This window comes from Protomyctophum parallelum (genome assembly GCF_964188405.1).
Source record: "Protomyctophum parallelum genome assembly, chromosome: 17".
NCBI classification, from domain to species: Eukaryota; Metazoa; Chordata; class Actinopteri; order Myctophiformes; family Myctophidae; genus Protomyctophum; species Protomyctophum parallelum.
In genome coordinates, this window is record NC_139719.1 from 7,856,040 (window position 1) to 7,872,270 (window position 16,231).

Below are 16,231 nucleotides of genomic sequence, written 5' to 3' on the forward strand. Positions count from 1 at the left end.
CCTATCTCATAAGATTTGTTATTTTTCAAAATAAGAAGAATAGCAGATCTATAAGCTCACAACCGTTGCATTGACATAGATCACCTATTTTCAAATTGGTTGAGTGGTTAAAGTTCAGTTTAATGTTATATTAACTATTTTAGCTGGGGACCCCCTGGAACCACCTCAATTACTCATACCCCATGGGTGTCCCCGGGCCGGACCCAACTTTGAGAACCACTGGTTTACAGTGCCTTCGGCGTTCACCACAAAATCCCTAATTTTCTATCCCAAATATGGACTAGGAATGTCTAGGATGACGTCATGTGTCCGGGGAATGGGGGGTTGTAACCGCAGTCATTTAACTACGCCTTCTCCCGGTCTGTGGTAGTGGCAGCGGCTGGTAAAGGCAATGCACAGGAAGAGTCGGAGGGAGGGGGGGGAGAAGAAACGGGACGCCCTTCTCGTTTGGCGGATAACGGAATCCAAGAAGTTATTCGGGGCCAAGGCGGCAGACAATAGCGCCGTTACTGAGACTGTCCATCTTGGTATGAAGGACTTTGAGAAACCGGCTTTAAACACATCCATAACAAGCTAATGCTTGTCATATTCAGATCGAGCGGGGGGAAGAAACGTTTGAGACTTTATCATGGACGATTTGGGTATGTATTACAAAATGTTCCTCATTCGAAACATTGTAACATGTTGATGTGTCTTTGAAAAGGGGTGGAGTGTCCACGCAAAGCTAAAGTAAAAACAAATATATATATTTCTTGTTTAAATAGCCTATACATTTGCTTTCGCATTTCAAAAAATTCAATACCATTTATAAATAAACTGGCTATACTTGCGTGGAATATTTCGTTTTCATGCAGTTACAGACAATGATTCTGTTAAACCATTTCAATCATGGGGAAAAATAAGCGCATTTTTTTCTTTCTCTACCTCAGATGAGACGTTAATTTGCTTCAGGTGTTAATTAGCCTACTGTACATAATCTAGTTGGAATCATCTGGGCATAGTAGGCTATATAGTAGGTCATTTACTATAAAGTTGATAACGTGATGCACCTATTTTCTCTACTACACCATGCTCCAAACCACTAGGATTTATGAAAGATTAATTCACCTGATGACATGTTTAGGTTACCTTTCCCAGCCACATACACACACTTCCCAGCCACACGCACACACCAGGGAACAGAATACTCTAGCAGTAGTATATGCCAGCATTGAGTGTTTCCTGGATCCACTGCAAATGCAATCAATTATTGCAAATTAGATTTAAGAAGCTCCTCGCAGGCCCTCTCTCTCGTCCATTTGTATCGACAGGTCTGGAATAGAGAGAAAGCCAAAGCCACGTAATGTTCATCAATGTGTCTTTCATTCTGAACACTGGAGGACATCAAAGAAGGACAAGGGAACAAGAGTATTAATCTTACAAATGACTCTTGAAACAGAAGGAGTTGTAGTAGGCTACATTCCCACGTTCTTCCTTCAAAGATGTGTTGAGCTTGCTGTTGTTTCAGCATGGGAATAGCTCTGTTGGAAAAGGCCTGAAATAGCACAGGGCCACGCTGCTATTTCCAAAAGCCACACAGTTCAATTAAATGGAAGGGTTTGTGCTTCGAGAGAGAACAAAACATTTCCTTGTGTTGTAGGAGCCTCTCTCTTAACATTATAACAACATACTGTAGTTCGGATTCAGAACTGGGGTTTTATGCTTAACAAGCACTGTGAGAAGCAATGGTTGGATGTAGTCGACACGTTGAATCGGGCACATCTGGATTGGATTGCACACCAGTCAGTTGCCAGGTGACTAAAAGCTTAGTGTTCCCAGAAAGTGGCCATGTTTAGGACTGGCTGTTTATGCTGTTGTCCACCCCTCTTGTAAGTTTGCCTTGTCAGATTAGGGGAGGCTTTCAGTGAGAGAGACCACTTGTTGGAGAAACATCTGCCTAAGACAAACAAGTCGACAGGCAGCTCTAAATACGGTCATAATTCCCATTGAGAGAGATTCAGCTCCTTATATGAGCAGTCCAGTCTAGTCTCTGTATAAGACTGTGTGTGTGTGTGTGTGTGTGTGTGTGTGTGTGTGTGTGTGTGTGTGTGTGTGTGTGTGTGTGTGTGTGTTGTGTGTGTGTGTGTGTGTGTGTGTGTGTGTGTGTGTGTGTGTGTGTGTGTGTGTGTGTGTGTGTGTGTGTGTGTGTGTGTGTGTGTGTGTGTGTGTGTGTGTAAAATGGGGGGGGGGGTTAAGATGTAGGCTATGTGCACAATATTCCCACCACATGGTCGTACCAAAAGTCTGAGTCATCTGTGACAGGAGTGACTAACCACACAGATCCTCTAACAGTGGTGTAGGTTATACTATGTCTAGAATTCACCAGGGCCAGTCACCATGGCCAGCAGAGCAGTCGTCCAGTGAAGTTAAAGTTCAGCGTTAAAGCACCTAAAATAGGATGGAAATAAAGGCCCCGGCCAGCCTAGCGGTTTGTGTACCTAGGCTCCTGCAGCCTGACAATGCGCATTGCGGGTTTGAGTCCTGTTCCTGACTAACTTTGCTGTATGTCAGACTGTATGTCTTTCTACCCTTGTTTCCTGTCTGTCTCCACTTTCCACTATCAATAAAGGCAAAAAGGCCCAAAAATATATATTTTAAAAAAGACAAAAGAAACACCTGCCTGACCTCTCTAGGCTCTCTCCTATCATAATCTATCAATTAATTAGATTTGATTAATATATTGCATGAATCCAAGTTCAGACACCACTTTTTTGCTGTGGTTTCAGTCACAGTTAAAAGACACATTTCTACAGCAATGTCATGCATGCAGCTGTTCCACATCAGTCCACTCTGCGACAGAAGTCAATGAAGAATCTAGAATGTTTTAGTTGTCACTCACTAACTTAAGCGAGTACAAGCAGCAAAGTTTTGGTGGGACTTGTTCCACAGAACTGTGATAACAATAATACAATAAAAAGAATAATATATATATTTTTAAATGATACAAATACTGGATGTTATAGAAATAAGGGTTAGGGTTAGGGTACGATAGCTTATATATTTACAGCAGTGTCACAAAAGAAGGGACATATTGACGTAAGAGTTGTCAACTTGTCACAGTTACAGGGGGCGGGGTAATTTATTTTGATATCAGTTGCAAACACTTTTCCTCCTCGCCTTCCTTTTCATACTCTGGCACGTCTACTGAAATGTTTATGTTCTAATAACTTGTCTTGAATATGTCAAGTCATTGAACTGTTCTCTATATGAGGCCAGATTGTCTCTCCTGTCCTTTGGCCATTCAGTGTCTCAGCTGGTCTCTCTGTTTGGCCCGTCTCTCTGTGTCCTTCATGCTATGTCAGTCTGATTTTGTGTGGGCTGATTTCTGATTTGCTACTATGTTATCGGTCACTGAGGCTGTCTGTCTCCCCTTAGGAGTGCCTGATCCACTTAACTACCCTCTCAGTCCTCGTATTGTTGTGTTTGGTACGTAATTGTCCGTGTTTCACCTTCTATGTCTGTGAGCCAGTTCATGTTTTGTTCTTGACATGATCTATCATTCCATTTGTTCATGACCCTCAATCTGGCTTGCATGATCTTCACTTCCATGTTTGAGCTTGCTTTTATTTTTTTACTTTGAATGTCATGGGGATTGGGGATAAACAATTGCTGCTATTACCCATTGTAAATACTGATATTCTACACCACAGAGTAGGAGATTATCTTTAATTTCCAGCACAAACTAATATGCAACTAAACTCATCAACATAAACATTCCACTATTATACTACTACTATTTAACAGTTCCTGTTGCAATATTATCCTCTAATGCTTTGTTCTGTCTGTTTCTATTTCTCACTTTCTGTCTTTTGTCTGTCTTTTTCTCTAACTTTATTTGGTGTCTCTCTTTGTCCATCCTACTTGTGTTTGTCATTGTCACGTCTTTCTCTCTCCCTATCTGTCCATCTCTCTCTCTCTCTCTCTCTCTCTCTCTCTCTCTCTCTCTAGATGCCCTCCTGGCAGACCTGGAGAACACCAGTTCTCCTTTAGCCAGGTGCCCTGTCCTGCTTACCTCTGATCCTCCGCCCACCTCTGAAGCCATCACAGCTGTCTCCCAGGACCCTGACCAAGACAGGCCACCACCACCCGCCTACACCCCTCAGCAGGTAAGTGACCGGCTGACCGGCTGTCAGCATTGAGCAATTTGTTTTATAGGGGTTATGTGACCATACCATTAACATCCTATATAAAGCAAAACATTTCATGATTCTGAATCCATTCCAAGCATTAGTTTTGCACAAAAAACACTCCTTGGGCTAAAAACGTCCATAGCCGTCATCACAAATGTTATAGGTCAGCACATTTGGGCAAGTGGTTATGGTTTTGTATCTATAATCCAAGTTTCTATCGTTCAGAAATTGAGTTAGAGCAGTATCTGAAATGTAATGTTTTGAAAAAAATATTATTAATATGCTCTAATTGATACATACTGGAAACTTATAGGAAACACATAAACATTCTGTCGGGATGCTGTGTATTCAAATAAATATTTATTTTCATCTTCTTTCAGACAGTTTCTGCTGCCATGAAGTCCAATAATGCCTCTCAGAACACCAACCCAGACAAACAACTATACAGGTACCCTCATCCCTGCGCTCCCTCAATTATAGTGTCTTATTAATTATACACCAGACCTGTACGTGCCCATGGGCCTACTTGAGAACGATGCAACTTGGGAACCTAATAATACCTCAACTTGTCATAGCAGCGGTTTTAACTGTCTGTCTGTATCCCACATGGAGATCTCTGTATCTACCTGTGTCTGAAACTGACTGACTGTGAAAAGTGGACTCGTTAGTAGTTAAGTAATCCATTGTCAGGTGTGGGGTTGCCATGGCAATCAATTGGCTGAGGCAGAGGCTGGAAATTGCACAGGTGAGGGGACTTGGCCTTTTGTGTTGGTTCTGGACAACCGTGGTACCGGGCACTGCACTCCCTGCGGGGGTGTGGAACGCGTGTGTCGAATTTGAAGTCGGTGGGGCAAACGGTTCTCGAATTACGTGCATTACAACCGTGCACACACACACACACACACACACAGAGATGTGGCACATTTATAGTTAGATTATATTAGAATGACTAGCTTGACGTTGGCGTTCCAATGGACAAATGAGTGATTCCTATACTGGTTGTTCAACTGAAAAGATAGCATGAAACTCTCTGCCAGATAGCAGTTATTCTTTATGTATCACTCATGTATCACTCAATCATGCTATACTATAGCATTGTAGTAGTATTGCATCAACTACAAGACATTGATTTCTGTTAAGGGACCACTTCACCACTTTTCAACTTATCTTCATATTGGTCCTCACTAATGTCCATGATAAAATACCACTATTGTTTTCTACTCAGTCTGTGTCTCATTGGAGGTCTGTGGGCAGTTCAGAAACCCGTCCACCAGTGACATCATCGATGGGGAATCCAAGCTAATAGAAACTGCAGGCTTTCTTTTCCTGAAAAGTTGCAATGAAAACATGGAAGCCATCATTCTCACGATAATACAAATCTAAATATATATATATTTTTAAATCTGCCTAATGATGATGTCACTGGTGGACGACGTGTGTCTGAACTGCCCACAGCCCTCCTATGAGACAGACAGAGTAGTGAAAATGGTGGTGTTTTATCATGAACATTAGTGAGGACCAATTATATAAAGATATGTTGAGCAGTGGTGACGAGGTCCTTTAATATCAATTAATTTCAGTCCTTAATGCAGTAAGACGCCCTGAGGGCGAGGTCGTGTGCAGTGCGTGCACACATCCGTCTGGGTGATGGCAGACTGCTGGGCGAGCGCTGGCGCTTGGGCATGGGGGGTCAGATCAACATATTCTGTACTTGCCATATATGGAGCGTGTCTTGAGTGTACAGGGTTTGATGAGGTCAAATGAACATAATGAAATGTCAGAACAGGAAGGACGGGTGGGGGAGGATCTACAACATAATGAATAAGGAATAAGGAATGTCAGAACAGGTCAGCTCCATATATGGAGATCTAAGGGTTTAGACGTCCTTGTGCCATTTGCTATGACATTTTCATTTTCCCCACTTAAATCAGATAGGCTATACTTTCATACTTTGTTGACCAGAGTCCCCCAGGAGTCTACTTGGTCTGCTCCTTTTTTCACTCAAATCTCTTTTGGCCGAAATAGCAGATCTACAAACTCACACCGGTTGTGAGATTATAGATCTACTATTTTTGATAAATGCTCGCCCCAGAATAGGGACGCTAGGGTTCGTGTGGTTAAAGAGACTAGAATTTCACGGGCCTGCGGCCCGCTCATCCTAGCGCTGCAGCGCATCCTCGATGCATGGCAAATGGGAAGAAGGCAATAGCGGGAGGGCGATGCGAGTGCTGTACTGTACCCCTTTGTACTGTACTGCACTCCTTAGTATTGCACTGTAATGTAATGTCCTCTGTACTGTACTGTACTGTTATTAGTGTTGTTATTATTATTGTTGGTTATTATTATTGTTATTATTACATGGATTATTGTTCTGATGTGAGCTTGTTTGTAAATGAGTGAGTTTACAAAGAAGCTTATTGTTATTATTATGATTATTATTAGTAGTATTGTTATTGTGATTGTTATTATTACATGGATTCCAAAATTGCTAAATATAAAAATATATATATTTTATTATTGACATTTTTACAAACAAATAAATAGGCTAGTTACAGTAGCTGTGAAGGACTGGCCAGTCGGGCCCCAACATGACGATTTTGACGTAGGCTGTTGAGCTTCTCAACAACAGCTTGTTTCACAAAAGTAATACTTGCAAAGTAAATAAGACATTTGAGTGAATGCAATGTAGCCTATGTTAATTCTGGGAGCGTGCAGAAATTATTTTGCATAGAGAGATGTGTGGTAAAAGTGTGGTTCGGTCGGAGATAGACGGCGGATAAACAGCCATGTGCTTGTGTACCCCCTGTCTATTAGGGTAGCAGGATGTTATCTGACAACGGCAACAACAGAAGAAGTGTCAGCCAGCAATAATAATAAATCTTTATTTCAGACTCAGGTCCATATCACATACAAAGGACAAGAAGACAGGGGGATAAAACACAAGGATAAAAAATAAGAATAAAATAACAAATAGATACATCCAACATAGCATATGTTTATATATATACACAGTATACACAAACCTATAATCTATATAGGCTATTATGCCAATGTCTCCTGATCAAGGACGTGTATCGACATGAGCTTTTCATAGGGTCCGTTAAAACCATTATGATGCTGTTATCAGACTTATCTAGACGGCACATGAATTTGTACATCAAGTTTCTTAATAGATCTGTACAAATCGTTTTGGAGATCTGCCTGCCCAATAAACAGCAACATAGTATACTGTACAGTCTCTTGGCTTGTCTGCACTGTTGCACAGCTCTTTTCCCACAGGCAGATTCAGCTGCTACTAGGGAGCGTAAATCTCGAGTAGCCTACATTCATCTTGTGGTGACTATTTTGGATGAAAATAATAGATGTAGCCGCCAGCATACCTGTAGCTCAGATTCTTTTAAATTATGTTTTTTCAGCAGCTAAGCTGCCTTCATCAGGGATGATTATAACCCTGATAAGAAGATAAGAAAAACGAAGTGAGAAAACCTTGGTAATGCTGCTGCAGGACACATACAGTTGTTGATGGAAAGATCTCGCCTGTTGCATGGAATTCAACCTGTCCCTTCAGTTACTGGATTGTCTCTCTGGCTGCTAAGTCAGCCTTGCATTCATTAACACTCTTTACCGGTAACTCTCTTTACGTCTACCTCTGTATGTCTTCTAGCACAGTGTGTAAGCCCCGATCTCCCCGCACAGCAGACCCTCCTCCGGCCTTCTCCTCTTCCTCACTGCTGGGTGGAGGTCTTAGTGAACTGGACCACCTGTTACAGGAGCTAAACGCAACCCAGTTCAACATCACAGGTTGGTGCACACACGCACGCATGCCGCTTGCATGTGTGTGTGTGTGTGTGTGTGTGTGTGTGTGTGTGTGTGTGTGTGTGTGTGTGTGTGACTGTGTCAATGTGTGTGAGAAGTCCATGTCTTCTCCCTGTGTGTAACTGTGAGGTGAATGTCTTTGTGTTGTCAGATGAGATCCTTGCTCAGTTCCCCACCACTAAGAAAGATGACAGGGAGAAGATGAAGGACAAGAATACATCACCTTCACCTAGGTACTCACTCCATTCCCTGCTGTTTCAGTCACATGAAACTGGTTGTGTTTTATCCTTTCCCGTCATCCTGTCAGCTGCTTTTAACAAGAATAATACCGCTACTAATTGTAATGAATAAAAATATTGTATGGATATTTTTCTGTAGGCTAGTTTGTTAGCGAACCATGGGATGTTTATCTCAATGGTTTATGTTGTTTCCCAGGGCAACAGTTCGTAATGGTTGGAGCATTCAGGACAGTGGTGTTATTGTTGAATGAATGATCTATAATTCAAGTGAAAGAAATATGAACACTTGCACTGCAAACAGTCTCTATAAGCTACGCTACTTTCAACCTGGTGTAGCCTATTTTGACTTTTTGAGCATGTCATTATTGGTGAATATATATATATATATATATATATATATATATACACACACACACACACACACACACACACACACACACACACACACACACACACACACCGGTGTGTGTGTGTATATATATATATACTGTATATAATATATATATACAGTATATACTGTGTATATATATAGAAAAAATCACACCCATTAAACCTGTGCGGCTAGCGCCTCTCAAAAATAGCAGAGCTGCAAGCTCACAATGCATCGCATCACAACACGTGTTGTAAGTCTGTAGATCAGCTATTTTTACTATATTTGTATAAAATAGGGCTTAAACAATATTTTGGCTAAAATCACAGCATCTTTAATAACAATACCCAACCAAAGTAGTGTCCAGTCTGCCCACATCATTGCACGGAAATGTGCTTAGGGTGGTCAGCATGAGAAATTATTATGGTATTGTCCACGGTCATTAGAAATCATTAAGTTTAAGTATGATTATTTAAGTTACATGATTTGTAGCACATTCAAAGTTGCTGGCTATATACAGTACCGTTAATCATTTGTCTAGTAATAAATAATGTACCATACATGAATGGTTGGATTGAACTCTGTATGTTGTGTTTGTGGCAGTAGCCAACACAAATATTGTCTCTTGTATTCCAGTTCAGCAAAGCCTTCCGCCACTTCAGCCACATTGGAACTGGACAAACTCATGGCCTCTCTGTCTGACTTTAGAGTCCAGAGCACAGTAAGCATCTCACCAAGTACTGCATGTAAATGCAGAATTTTAAGAAACGTGGTGAACTGCTAAACTGGTCATCTTAAAGGGTTTCGTGTTCTTTGAAACAGTTGCTCTCAATGTGAGTGCCAGGGCATGCTGGCATTCACCATTTATTCACAGCTGTTGCACTCTTCTGCTCGTTTCATGGTGGATTCTTAATTAAATTCACTTTGTTCATGAGCACTTTGCTGAGTTCATGCATGAACTAATACATCTGTCTCCAGATTCTGTTGTAACACAAATGGCATGACATACTGGTAGCTAACAAACCTTTTGCTTTGGATGGCTAATAAATCATCAGTTGGTTGGTATGTTATGGGGGTGAGATATGTAATTCTATCATCATTACTTTACTTTATCATCACTGACTGTGATTCAGAAGGTGTGAAGATGTTCTAACTAATCTGTTTCTATTCTTTGGCAAACCTTTCAGCATGTTGCTGATGAACAGCTAATTTATTTTCGCTATGACTCATTGATTATTACATACCTTCTCTCTTCCTTTCTTTCCCCTCTGTCTGGATATGGTCACTGCCCAACCCCAGTGCATCACACACAAACTCACATCAAGACGTCACAGGTCTGATAGCCATTTTCAGGACAGCACCTTTGGGACTAGGTCCATGCTGACCATAGTGTCTTGTAATCCCACTGTGTGTGTCCTTCCATTTCCCTTTACTAGCCAGCTGCACCTGTCACCCCAGTTGTCATGGTACCACAGCAGCCAGCTGCACCCCCGCAAGCCTCATCCGGAGGCTCATTGGACAGCATGTTGGGCCTCCTCCAATCGGACCTGAGCAGACAAGGAGTTCAAACGTCCTCTAAGGGCAACTGTTCAGCCTGTCAGAAGCCAGTAGTAGGGCAGGTGAGTTGTTCTCCACAGGAATGGAGCGACGTTTTCTGCCTTTGCAATGAGCTTTGTTTATACAGTTATACCTGATAGGGAAGACCTTGACGGTATGAAGTTGTCTTGTGATGTGGGACAAAAAGCTGTATAAAAAAAGCATTCTCAAGCAATTTATATCCAGTATTTAAACCAATAGCCATCGTCAGTGTTGATGTTTGTGCGAATGTAACTAAATGGACCTGTAAGGGAGTGAATGTGGGCGATGAAATCCATCATATTATTAAAATACTTTAGCCCCCACATTTTTGTCACTGTATGTACATTATCACATCAATTTTTCCTCTGCATTTACGTATCCTAACCATTAGGCAGAGAATCCAAACATGCTAAATGAGCTTTTCTTTTTCATGTATTTTTTATTGAATTGCCCTTGTGTGTAAACAAACATACTGGTACGGTACATGAAACATTACATACAAACCAAACATACAAATACATATAAGGGGAGATATCTGTCTCTCTACTCACTCACGTATTGATCACTATGCATACTGTACCCATACCCATCCACTAATTGAGCTTTTCATGCGTTCATTTCCAGGTGGTGACTGCCCTGGGGAAGGTATGGCATCCGGAACATTTTGTGTGCACCGAGTGCGAGACAGAGCTTGGCAGCCGGAACTTCTTTGAGAAAGATGGGAGGCCGTACTGCGAGTCTGACTACTTCACCCTCTATTCCCCACACTGTTCACAATGCAACAAGCCTATACTCAATGTGAGTTGAATACTAAGTTGTGTGTTGAACGCAGTATGTGAATGTGTGTCGTTTTATTTCACCTATAAGCCTAATTTATGTGTTGAACGATGGTGTTGCTTGCTGACAAGAACTGATTGTCAAGCACATATTGCGTCATATTGTATAAATTAAGCCATAGTCTGTCAATGTATATGAACCTGAATAGCCCCCCTTACAAACACTGCTGTAAAACTACTTTTGAATCTGTAAAACTACTTTTTTCCTGCTGTCATTCAGAAAATGGTCACCGCCCTAGACAAGAATTGGCACCCAGAGTGTTTCTCTTGCGTCAAGTGCAGCCGGGCATTTGGAGAGGAAGGTAATGGCCAGTACACATCCTGTGTGGTGTACTCAAACGCACACAAAGTCATGAACAAGAGGCTGCAGATTGTTCAACACTCCACATAGCCCTCAAAAACACCCCACCAGCTCCATTTGTCATTAATAGTGAATTGGCCAAATACGGACAGAATATGTGTTTCTTCAATACTTGATATAAAAGAGAATAGACACGTATTCAACATTATAATATCTTCCTTGTATTTGAGTAGCTCTTGTGTTTATAAGAAATATAGTAATAGTTGTGAAATTACTCCCCGGCATTCATGTGCATAACATGTTACACTGTAGTGTAAACTATCCCTAAAAGTCTACTATGCTTCTGTAGTCTCCAATAGACACTACAGAAGGGTGCATATTACTGGTGATACTAGAACACATTACTGTTGATTCTCTGTATATATCTTCTATGTGCACATTATACTGGTGATAGATTACACATTTATCTGTGCCTATATTTAGATTTATTTACTTTCTAACTATACCTACATGTACATATTGTCATACATGTCATTTAGGCTTCCATGACCGCGAGGGGCAGCAGTACTGTCAGCAGTGCTTTTTGACCCTCTTCGCATCCCGTTGCCAAGGGTGCAGCCAGCCCATCCTGGAAAACTACATCTCAGCTCTCAATGCCCTCTGGCACCCGCAGTGCTTTGTCTGCAGAGTAAGCCCCTGTTGGTGTTTATGCTGTGTGTCCCTCATCATTTCTATTAAGTGTCAAATAAGTCACTGTCTGATTCTCAACCTTTTTAATTTCAAGGACCCCCAGTTTGCATTAGACCACAGACCCCCATTTGATACAATTTGTATCTATGTAACCCCAATTTACACTGTAAAGTCCTCAGTGTTAAATTAACTCTGAATTACCTCTGAGTTACAGACCCATAAGAGTCCATTTGGGCCCAACATTGAGAAACAGTGATGTTTCATTACATTAACCCTGCCCTCGCTTTTAGGCTAGGCTTATAAGCTTAACGTATACATGCCGTATGTCAGTGTTGCTAGGCGAAAATAGCTGATCTACAATCTTACCACAAGTCGCATAGCTATGTGTTGTGAGCTTTTAGAATTTAGATCATCTATTTATATTTGTATGATAGTGTAAGGCGTGAATGGTTAAAGCTCTCACATGCCGCATGCTTTAGTCATGCTCTTAGACGACTATGTGACAGTTGGTCTTATGAACGTGTTGCCCGACAAAGTATAAAGTAAACTAGGCTTCAATGTGACTGCAGCTCAATTGCTTTTTCTTCCCTAGGAGTGCTACAGCCCTTTCGTCAACGGCAGTTTCTTCGAACACGAGGGCCAGCCACTCTGCGAGGTCCACTACCACCAATCACGCGGCAGCGTGTGCCAGGCCTGCCAGCAGCCGATCCTGGGCCGCTGTGTGACCGCTATGGGCGCCAAGTTCCACCCCCATCACCTGGTGTGTCACTTCTGTCTCAAGCCCCTGAGCAAGGGATGTTTCAAGGAGCAGGAAAACAAGCCCTACTGCCACCCCTGTTTCATCAAACTGTTCGGCTGAGGACCAAACCAAGATGCTGTCATCTGAGTGCCCCCTCCATAGGTCACAATGCATGGTGACCTATGAAAGGGGCACTTCATATGTGAAGCTGAACATGTGACTCTTTAAGTTCTCTATCAGTCTGTTTTGTGTCAACAAGAAGAAATGATTGTGGAGCTGGTCTCTTTCTGGGGTTGTAAGAATAATAGATTCAAGAAAGGAAATGGAGAGGAAAAAAATTATAGCATTAACCACTTTCAACCTGGTGTCCCTATTTGGGGAATTACATTTTTGTCAAAGATTTGAAACAGTTTTTAAAAAGAAAGTCTATATAAATAAGAAAATTGCGAACATATCAGATCTACACACTCAGAAAACGTTGCATTTCAACGTTTTGTGAGTTTTGTGAAATCTGCAATTTCCAGTATTTTTGCCACAAAAAGTGTAAAATAGGGCTTAAGTTGTCAAAATTGTATTTGATATGGAGGAAAGTGGACTGCCATTGGACTGGCGGACCGGTAATATGTGCACATGAGATTAGCCAATCGTAAAGTAGTTCAGAGTGAAAGACAAAATGAATGAAAGAAAACCATGATATTGATGTTTTGTAAAATTGCCATATGATGTCATGCTGATGTATGTAAATCTTTTACATACTGTATTGATTCAAATTGAATATTTACCACTGATTTTTGTTTTTGTTTTTGAGAAAAGGTAAATAGAAAAAAAAATTATAATCTGGTTGAGAGCTAAAGTATTGTTTCAATGAAGGACTTGTACTGTGGTGCAAGGGAAAATGTTTAATATATTTGCTTTACATTGCAAAAAGTATCAGTGTCACTGCTATTGCATTTATATAGATATGATGTGCTGTCCGCTGTTTTGTGTACCAGGTAAGCTATCACGTATTTGTTACAGTGCCAAAGATATTGCATCATATTTTCACCATTGTTCTATGCATTTATTAAAAATTGTAATAATGATACCAAAGAACATAATAAATGACTATTACTCTGTTCAGTGCACAGGATGTAATGAACCAAGTGTAATAAAAAACCATGCACTCATAATAATCAGTGATGGGCACTAGGCAGTAACTAAGTAGGGTAGGCCTACATTTACTTGAAACTAGCTGCACTATGAAACCTTCCTCTTCTACCCCGGATTTGAACCTGGTTTCCTGCGCAATTAAGTGCTGACATACACTGAAGGGGATCAATTTAATTTTGACCATTAGGTCAAATTTGTGTCAGATCCTGTGTCTAGGTGAGACATGATCTGCAGGGAGACAAAACACAATCACCCCAATTGTACAAGTTGTATACATAGGCGGAGCTTGAACTTGACGCCAGGGGGTGCGACTGCTTGGCCAACGACACCCGCGCGCACGCTTTGCGTGCGTGCGCGATCTTTTTGACCTTTATTTTATTATTTTAGCGTTTTTACAATGCCCTAACCCCTAAAAATGAGTTATTTAGGTAGTACAGCAGCTCACACACATACACACATGCACTACAGCCATATAGCGAGTCATCATATCATGATAAGAGAGATGATTACAAACTACAGTCAGAAGTTAAGTTAAGTGCACCCCCTGAACCCCCTCAAGCTCCGCCCATGTATATTGTATTATTAACATACTCTCTACCATACAGAGAATTTAAAAACTACGTGACTATTTGTATTTTAGGGTGACTTTCACTTTACTACATTTCCAAGATAAATATTGTGTCATAGTATTTTGAAAATTGAAATACATATCTAAAAGCAGTTTGGACATTTTGGGGAAATAAAATAATGATACTTGATATCTTTTAAAGGCGTACTTAATTAGAATAGAAGTAAGTAGCCTATAAGCCACAGGCCATGAACCTACTCCAGTACTTTAACTCAAGTACAACTTTGACTCAGCAACTTTCACTTGTTGTAGTTCAGGACCATCACCGGCTCTTGAGCACCTTGGGGTCAGAGTAATATACTCTGCTTGGGGTTGAGTAGTAGAAAATACCTCGGCCCTGTGCGCTTTCGCTCTCCATCAGGTACACGCCTACCTACGTCACAGGTGTCTTCTTCATTAATTAAGCTAATGAGCGACCCCAGGCGTTTGAAACCAGAGACAGCTTGTCGAAAGAGTCGCAGCAATTCCCCCCGTAATGTGTGACACGATTTTGCCGAACACGCCACTGAGTGGCTCAGAACAAGTAAGTTGTACACTACAGATTTTGTTTGTGAATCTCTCTATCTCTGGGATAAAGGAGACAGAAAACAGTCTGCGCTAGAGGGGTTTAGTGGAGGAGCGCTCTGGAGTGAGTGGAGTCTGTAATACTCTGTATCCAAGTTCCAAGGGGAAATATCAACACAAAGCGTTATACTTCCTCGTACGGCGGTGTTAACGCGTCCAGATCGGGAGTCCAGAAGATCTACAAACTCGCAACACGTGGCCTCGCGATGCCTTGTGAGCTTGTAGATCTGGTTCGCCAACAGATCTATATTTCAAACTGCTGCATCTGCCGCTTTTCAAGGTATAGATTTAGGTGCTTGCAACGTGCAGAGAATGCAGACCTATTTGCGACAAGCATCATTTTTGTAATAATTCTGATGGGGTAGGCTACTAGCCAAAAGGTGCAACTCTAGATTAAAAAAATAAATAATGGGATGAATCTAGAGTTGCAATACCCTCCATTGACTGACTCCCCATTCATCCAATTTGCATCTGCGATCTGCTTGTAGTAAACTATGTTAACATTGCAGCTCTAGGCCAAGCTTGAATCTTTCAATCTGCAAAGCATTTGTTTCATAAAAAATACACCGTAGACATGTGATCAGCTACTTACTGTCAAGAAATTCTCTGCCGTGATATTTTTTCTAACTGTTGGAGTTTGGAAGCACTCGTTTTATTAACGGCTGCCGCCTCCGTTATGTGAAAATTCGGAACGGGTGGTACGCAGGACCGTTCAGTGACTTTGACAAGCGCTTCCAAACTCCAACTAGAAAAAGAATCACCTGTCCTGCACAGAATGTCTTGACAGAAAGTAGCTGATAACATCTATGGTGGATTTTTATGAAACAAACGCTTTGCAGTTTGAAAGAGGATAATTCAAGCTTAGACCTACAGCTGCAGATCGGAAATACAATTTGGGATTTTGGATCAATGGACTACTGGAGGGTATTGCAACTGTAGATTCATTCCATTGTAGGCTCTACAGAGCTGAACCGACTTTTATTCGGCTCTAAAATAGGAGTATGAATCGGCCCTTAGCCAGACACGTTTGTCTAACTTGGTTATTTTTTATCTGAACCCTTGTTTCTCTATTGTCTTATGGAGACTGAAAATGAGGTCTCCCAGTCACAGTGGCCTGAGAAGGGAGATCCGTGGAATGAAGGAAACAATGAC

The 16,231-nt window shown here is 41.3% G+C and overlaps 1 protein-coding gene across 3 annotated transcripts; it reads left to right on the top strand.

Moving 5' to 3' along the window:
- The first annotated feature begins 410 nt into the window (after positions 1–410).
- On the top strand, positions 411–13,853 carry LOC310874033 (transforming growth factor beta-1-induced transcript 1 protein-like). 3 transcript variants are annotated; one of them, XM_083786698.1, is made up of 13 exons: positions 411–641; positions 3,415–3,465; positions 3,988–4,145; positions 4,550–4,617; positions 7,834–7,970; positions 8,137–8,218; positions 9,231–9,315; positions 9,866–9,928; positions 10,031–10,213; positions 10,797–10,970; positions 11,229–11,310; positions 11,849–11,997; positions 12,592–13,853. In XM_083786698.1, exons 1-13 carry the CDS (start codon positions 629–631, stop codon positions 12,856–12,858), a joined length of 1,512 nt encoding a protein of 503 aa, XP_083642824.1. In that variant the 5' UTR covers positions 411–628; the 3' UTR covers positions 12,859–13,853. The 3 variants fall into 3 exon arrangements, with proteins under 3 accessions (XP_083642824.1, XP_083642826.1, XP_083642825.1); XM_083786700.1 differs by lacking the exon at positions 9,866–9,928; XM_083786699.1 differs by lacking the exon at positions 3,415–3,465.
- The last annotated feature ends 2,378 nt before the right edge of the window (positions 13,854–16,231 follow it).

Excerpts from the sequence above, each read along its gene's own strand:
- LOC310874033 (XM_083786698.1), top strand. Across the intron at positions 4,146-4,549 it reads CCGCCTACACCCCTCAGCAG|ACAGTTTCTGCTGCCATGAA; the intron begins GTAAGTGACCGG and ends ATCTTCTTTCAG. Across the intron at positions 10,971-11,228 it reads GCAACAAGCCTATACTCAAT|AAAATGGTCACCGCCCTAGA; the intron begins GTGAGTTGAATA and ends GCTGTCATTCAG.